This window comes from Lupinus angustifolius, chromosome LG05, assembly GCF_001865875.1.
Source record: "Lupinus angustifolius cultivar Tanjil chromosome LG05, LupAngTanjil_v1.0, whole genome shotgun sequence".
Lineage (NCBI taxonomy): Eukaryota > Viridiplantae > Streptophyta > Magnoliopsida > Fabales > Fabaceae > Lupinus > Lupinus angustifolius.
The window spans coordinates 12192047-12199864 of record NC_032013.1 but is presented as its reverse complement, the minus strand read 5'-3'; the positions used below and the strand labels follow the sequence as shown (position 1 = coordinate 12199864).

The window sequence follows — 7818 nt, the reverse complement described above, 5'->3', positions numbered from 1 at the left end:
GAAGAAGAAGAGAATTGGTCCGGGCTCGTTGAACCCGTTTTTGACATTAAAGAGTGACTCGGGTTGCTCCAACCCGATTGAGAGAACCAGATCCTTTGATTTTGGGCCGCCCCACTTCGGTTAATCAGGCTAGGCCCATTCCACTCACTACGAGCCCCTGGATGTCTCCTTCTATAGAGTTTCTCCCCTTCATTATCCTCTTCCCGCAACTCATCCTCCACATCCTTTGCCATCCTCATCATCTACATCCTTGTTTAAGGATTTAAAATGCGTATCCTTCTTCTAAGTTGAGGTTTCAACCCACTCATAAAATACCCCAAATATTGTTCCTCTGGTAAACGCCCTACTTGGGAAGATAATAACTCAAATGCTTCCAAAAATTCCCCCACACTCCCCGTTTGTTGTAGGGTGGATAATTCTTCAAATGGGTTCTCCAACCGTCTTCCTCCATAACGCACAATGAGAGCCTTTTTTAATTTCTCCCACGATAGAGCGTCTTCTGTTTCGAGCAAAAAATTGAACCAGCAAATTGTGGTTTCCTCCATACTCACCCTTGTCAACTTCAAACGCATGTCATCCGGAGTGTTCTACACATCAATGTAAATTTCGGCATGAGTAATCCATGCAACTGGATCATCTCCCTCAAACGCAGGTAACTTTACATTCTTCCCCAAAAGTTGTGATTCCCCACTCAAAATTTCATCAGAGGAATACTCTATCTCTCATTCGCGATTTTTCTAACCGAATTGATGACTTAATTCCGCCAACACCAAGCTCTGCATTTGCATTTGAGCAATTAAGGTTTGCAGAGTTGTTTTGACCTCTCCCATTTGCTCTTCCAAAGCTTCACCCTATCTGACATCTTTGATGGCATCTACTGTGGTTCATTCCTCCGATGGTTCGAATCCGACAGGTCAGACCAATTGCTAGAGTTGTGACAGACAAAAATCTGAAAACGCAGTGAAGAAAATGGTAAACAATGGTAAACCTTTGTATTGATATGATGAAGAACAAATTACACTTATGAAATATGAAAATAACTATTGATAGACTCAGCTATCAATACTAGAGAAGATTCTCTATTCTCTTTCTATAACAGAATTAATAGATACCAACTGATTTATTTTCCCTTTCCCTCTTTGTCTTTTGCCAGCTCAACCCCATTCATTCCTTTCCCACGTATCTCTCATAGACCCTCCAAATCTTGGGCTTACTATTACCAACTTCCAAGCCCACTTCTCCAACCCCAATCATGTTTCTATCACTAAACTTCAATTCTTGGAGAAGTTGTTTGATGCACTTGACGATTGTGACTGTTAGACTTGGACGGTGGTTGTTTAGTTGTTTGAGATTTTGGAGTAAAAATTAACAGATCTATGACAGTGAATGAGCAGAAACAGGATAATCCTGCTTGGGTACCAACTTTAATGAGTAGAAAAGAAGTGAACTGCTTGATTACATGTATCTGACATTTAATTATTACAATTTCCAACAATTCTCGACCGCAGATTTTTTCTGTTTCACCTGTGGTGGTGTTTGGATTTCCGTATTAAAAAAAGGGCGACCCAATGTATGAGGTTTGAATTTCCTTATTATTGTGGTTTTTTATCTTTGTCAGAAAAATGTTTCACATGTTCATTCTTTTCTTAAGATCATCTGGGTTACAGATAGCAGTATTTTCCTTATCAGTTTGTTGGATTCCCAATCAGTCTTCGAGTGCTTCTATCTCACATGACTAGTTTTTATGTTGGTATAATTAAAAGACAAGTTGTTCATTTTTCCTATAGGTATGCTTCTGAAAGAGAGATCATGTCATTCACCTTAGAAAAGAGTTAGAAGACAACCTTAGGAAGTTAAATACTTGTGGCTGAAAACTTAATTAATCAGTCATGTCGATTTATCATAATTTTTTCCCAATACAGAAACATATAGATCAACAGGTCTTCAACTTCTACTCCACTTGGCATATTACCTTTTGTTTTGCTAGAGCTACTAAAGCAGCAATGTCATGATTTGCAGAATAAACCTCTTATTCCCAAAGTGGTTATGCTCTATATGCCAGGCCTGGATGCAGCTTTGTTCTTGTCACAGTCTAAAATGCTTCCCAACTTAAAGAGATTCTGTCGCAAGCCAAGGGCACTTCTAGCTCTTAGGTTTGTAGAAAATGTATTTACTTATTTCATTCAAAATTTATTTCTCTGTACTTAATTTCCTCCCTTTTCTGCTAGCTGTGTATCAGATGGTATGCGGACAGTAGATGCACTTCTAACATGCAAGCTGAAAAGAAAGAGGGAACAACATAGTTCAATTATGCCAAAATCTACTCTGATTTCTCAAGGTTTCATTCTTCAAACCATCATATAGAAGTTTCATTTGCTAGGGGAAATTGGTCATGCATTTCAGGCTTTTAAATATAAGTTGTACGAGGAGGAGAATGGACTAAATTCTATGAGTGCTGTCTTAAGTTATGTTTAGTCAATGATGCAATTTGAATTTCCTTTTTATATTTCACTCTCCCAGTCAAAGTTCAACTACTGTTGGATTTCCTCATATAGTTAAGGCTGTTGAGCTCAGACAAATTAGATGTTTCTAGGAGATAACTTTTTTATGGTTTGCCTGTAACATTTTTTACAGAGGGGGACATATCAAGTTCTTAATTACATTTGATATTATCTTGGCACTGCTTGGTTCACTTTATTTCTTTCTTAATACTTTGTATTTAGCAAATTTGTTGACATACTGTAGATTGATGTACAAATGTGTGTGAGCAAAAATGCTTGTTAATAGAGAGGATTAATTTAAGTCATCAAGTAAAATAGGCTCCTTGGTATTAGGGCTTAGATTTCAATTTTCTTCATTAATTTTGATTGTTTTTTAGTTTCTCTTTTTTGTATTAAGAAATTACATTGGTTACTTAGATGAGTGTTATATATGCCATGTCACTTCCCTTATGGTTCACTTTAATTTCTAAAGTTCTAGAGGTTCTAGTTCTATGGTTAATTGTAAATTTTATAGTATCTTCTCTTACAACAACCAAACCTTAACTGCACTAGGTGGGGTTTGACTACAAGTCGAACGACATCATAATGTTGTATCTTAAATTATATTCATTAACAAAACATTGATTTCTAAATCTTTCCTAGTGACCTCTTCAATTGACTCAATTTAAGATCACCATTGTTTTGGTTTAAGTAAAAGAAGTTTTGAATCTGACAATTCATATGCAACTAAATGTTCATGACACCCTTTACTGGTCTATGCTTCTGTTTTGCCCCTTCTCACTGTAACTATGACATCTAAGATAGATTATAGCAGTTCCTTCTAGTGTACAAGGAGCACTTTTATTGAGAATGTTCTTTTGCTGGAAGCAAATATGGTTGCATGACATTCATTTGAGAGCATTTATTTATAACTTATATGCCATATGAATTTGGTCACTATATGAACATGGATATCTTCATGCAGAAGAAGGCTGTAGTGGTACAGAAAGTGTATCATTTGTGGAACTTATGAAAGACATTCCTTTTCCTGTTGCATACTATACACTAAGAGAGAAAGAAATGGAAGAGAATGGATATTCTGTTAATCAGTCAGCTGATTGTTTACTTCGGTACCAATTTATATGCTCGCCTTAATGAAAACTTGCTTACTGGACACTTTCCTCGTACGCATTTAGTACAGGTTTTCTTTCTACTATGCCTGCTCCTCCGTGATCATCTTTTTATGAGATGTTAGCAGTTGATTGTAGATGGTAAGTTAATTTGGTTGAATTGAAAGATACTACTGTTTTGTCAAGCAGAAGTTAAGTTCTGGATGCTGATAAATGTATCTAGATTTTGTCAGTGAGGGATCGCGTTTCTCTGTTTATGAAAAAATGTTCATTTTGTGTTCCTCTGCAATCTTATAGAATATTTGTTTAATACTGTGTCGTTAACCATGTTTCAATTGGTTATTTCATCATAATCTTGAGAGAGGCATTTTACCAATCTTCAAAAAAGTTGACATTACTTTTTAATTATGAAGTCTTTTATGAGATATCAAATCTAAATCATATTACTTGTTGAGGTTCCATCTCAAAACCTATTGACAATGAGACGAGTAACCTAAAAAGTATCTAAACCATGCCCGAAACAAGGAGGCATACGATGTGGGACTTCTCAACATTCCCTCTCCACAGAAGTATGTCTGACCATGTGAATGATTACCTTTGACCCATAACAAATGACATCTTTTGACTCATGATAACCAGAGAAATGTTGGGCTCTATCTCTCGTACCAACTTGAAAGGGATAAATTGTCTATGTGAATTGCTTGAGTGATTTGTATGTACACAATCTTTTCATTTTTATAGTAGAAGAGTCCATATATGAATCCCTTAATTATAAGGAAATAAAATTAGAAAAATAAATACATGATATGATTTGATAATTATATATTTAATCTTAATCAGATATATAATCTTCTAATTATCGAGACAATCTTGTATTCATGTGAAATAATCTCAACGGTCATAATAGCCATTCTTAAATGGATATCCAATTAACTAAATAAAAGTAAGAGTTATTACTAAAGCAGCACAAAGATGTTGATTACTAAAAGAAAAGGACAGATGTTTTTATGTTTTTTGAATAAGTTTCTACTCTGAAATAGAAGTTTTAGTAAAAGGAGGATTCTGGATTAGGTCACAAAAGGGAGAGGGCTTCTTCAGGATGTTGCGGTCGAAATAGAGCCGAAAGTTATAGCTGGACCTGGCTAGAAAACCTTTAGGCTGTTAGGTTTCACTAGAAAACCTCCAGGCTCAAGTTTCACTAGAAAGCCTCTAGGCTCAGATTTCAGTGGAAAACGTGTGGTTGGCTGGAAGAGTGACACAATGGCTGAAGATTGGGATGAAATGCATGAGTAGAATTGGGTTTCTCCTTTGTTGGGATAGCCACCGTGACCGGCAAAAAGTGGCTGTAACCTCAGCTGCTATCTGTGCTAAACAAAAATGCTATGCTACAAGGCACTTGTAGGAGCCATGTGGTTGCTGGTCTCATTGGAATAGCTACAAAAGTGTTGGGTTTATTCAAGTATGAAGTCTCACATTGGATATGTGGGGAGGAATGAAAGAGTTTATAAGAAGGAAAGGCACATTGAACTAATGCCTTAAGGTTTTGGTTCAAGACATGGTGTCTCACTTGTGACTCTTCACTCTTTCCACACCCATGTAACAATGAAACTCCTTGGTGGTTGAAGGCTCCCCGGTCGCAGTCTGGTACCCACACTTGAGGGGGAGATTGTTGAGTTTATTCAAGTGTGAAGTCTCACATTGGATATGCGGGGAGGAATGAAAGAGTTTATAAGAAGGAAAGGCACATTCAACTAATGCCTTAAGGTTTTGGTTCAAGACGTGGTGTCTCACTTGTGACTCTTCACTCCTTCCATACCCATGTAACAATGAAACTCCTTGGTGGTTGAAGGCTCCCCGGTCGCAGTATGGTACCCACACTTGAGGGGGAGATTGTTGAGTTTATTCAAGTGTGAAGTCTCACATTGGATATGCGGGGAGGAATGAAAGAGTTTATAAGAAGGACAAACCCATGGAACTAATGCCTTAAGGTTTTGGTTCAAGACGTGGTGTCTCACTTGTGACTCTTCACTCTTCCCATACCCATGTAACAATGGAACTCCATGGTGGTTGGAAGCTCTCGGTCACAGTCTGGTCCAACAAAAAGCAATATATTCATGTAACTTTGAAAAATCAACGTAATTGAGATTGAGACATGTTGTGCAATGACTCATATCTCTAGATAACAGAAATACAAGTTATGGTTTGAGCTGATGTAAAGGGGTAAAGGGCTATATGTATTTATATTATGTAAACCTAATGTAACAAGGAGAAGAATAATCAAACACTAATCCTAATTCTCTAATAATATATAGTGGTAGCCGCTCAACTCTCTCGGGGACGTAGGCACAATTGGTCGAACCTCGTTACCAAATCTCTTGTGTTATTCTCTTGTCTTTGTACTCTTTACTATTTGATTGTTCGATTGTTCGCAACAATTGGTATTATATGGCTCTTAACCCAGGTGCCAAATTCGAGGTGGGGAAGTTCGATGGAACTGGTAATTTCGGATTGTGGCAAAGGAGGGTTAAGGATGTGTTGGCTCAACAAGGTTTATCAAAGGCGCTGCGTGAGAATATACTAGAGAGTATGGATTAACTGGATTGGGAACTATACGGCTTTGTCTATCATATGAGGTGATGTATCATGTTATGGATCTGATGTCACCAAAAGAGGTATGGGAGATATTAGAGAAGCGGTTCATGTCCAAGTCTCTAACAAATAAGTTATATTTGAAACAGAGACTCTATGGCCTGAAGATACAGGAAGGTGCTGATTTGCAAGAACATCTCAACAATTTTAATCAAGTGATCAATGACTTGCAGAAACTTGATGTGAAGGTTGAGGATAAGAACAAAGCAATAATATTACTATGTTCTTTGCCAAAGTCCTATGAACACTTGCTGACAACATTGACGTGCGGGAAAGACTCAATCAAACTGGATGAGATCACATATGCACTTCTGTCCCCTGTCCCACACTCAAAGAAGACATAATGTAGGTGAAGGGTCTTAGGGTGATGGTCTGTATGTGAAAGGGAGCCAAGTGCGTGGGAGGAGACAAGGCAGAGGAGGTCATGCCAAAGGGAAAAGACCAAATTCTAGGGGCAGAACACGAGTAGAGTACTATAAGTGCAAACAAACTGGGCATTACAAAAAGGATTGTCCCAATGAATGGAGTCCTATCAAACCGGTGGGGAAAGATGGAGTATCTACATCTGTAAATGTTGCACAGAAAGATGACTCTGGTTACTACAATGAAGTTGATCTATCATCTGTATCATCAAATTATAGTACAAATGAGTGGATACTTGACACTGGTTGTTCCTCCCACATGACGCCAAACAGAGAATGGTTCACCACATATAGGGCATACAATTTTGGTTTCGTGTATCTCGAAAATAGTAAAGCATGTAAAAGCATGTGAAATTATTGGTATGGGAGAACTCAGAATTGTGATGGATGATGGTGTAGTGAAGACGTTATGTGAGGTTAGGCACATACCAGATTTGAAGAAGAATTTGGTTTCTTTGGGGACATTGCAGGCCAAAGGATTTAGCTATAGAGCTGATGGGGACATTGATATTCTTCGAGTATGCAAAGATGCTCTGATTGTGATGAAGGGTAAAATGACTGCAGGGAACACTTACAAGTTGTTAGGGAGAACAGTTGTAGGTGGAGTTGCTGGAGTGGCTGAAGAGATCTCAATAGATTCACACCATGGTGCTACAAAATTATGGCACATGCGCTTGGGACATATGAGTGTGCGTGGCATGACAGAACTATGCCAAAGAGGACTGTTGAGGGGAGTCAACAAATGTAAGCTAGAAGTATTGTGTGCTTGGGAAACAAACACGAGTTAGTTTCAAGGCTGGCCAACACAGGACTCGAGGCATTCTAGATTATGTCCACACTGATGTATGGGGACCCACTCAGGAACCATCCCTAGGAGGTTCTAGGTATTTTGTTACTTTCGTTGATGACTTTTCTCGCAAGGTCTGGGTATATTTTCTGAAGCATAAGTCAGAAGTCTTTGCCAAGTTCAAAGTTTGGAAGGTAGAGGTAGAGAACCAGTCTGGTAGGAAAATCAAATACATGAGGTCAGATAATGGTACGATGTACAAAAACTCACAATTTCAGAAATTGTGTGAGGAACATGGCATTCAGAGACACTTTTTAGTGAAGAAGACTCATCAACAGAATGGTGTTGAT

At 38.1% G+C, this 7818-nt stretch overlaps 1 protein-coding gene across 1 annotated transcript in view; it reads left to right on the top strand.

The window, feature by feature from the left end:
- Positions 1391 to 7818, top strand: part of LOC109347838 (small RNA degrading nuclease 5-like) — a 14694-nt gene continuing 8266 nt past the window's right edge. Inside the window, exons 1-4 of the mRNA XM_019587926.1 lie at positions 1391 to 2153; positions 2229 to 2338; positions 3466 to 3591; positions 3679 to 3751. Coding sequence (XP_019443471.1) covers positions 2047 to 2153; positions 2229 to 2338; positions 3466 to 3591; positions 3679 to 3713 — 378 coding nt within the window. The 5' untranslated portion in view covers positions 1391 to 2046 and the 3' untranslated portion in view covers positions 3714 to 3751. The remainder of the gene's footprint in view (positions 2154 to 2228; positions 2339 to 3465; positions 3592 to 3678; positions 3752 to 7818) is intronic.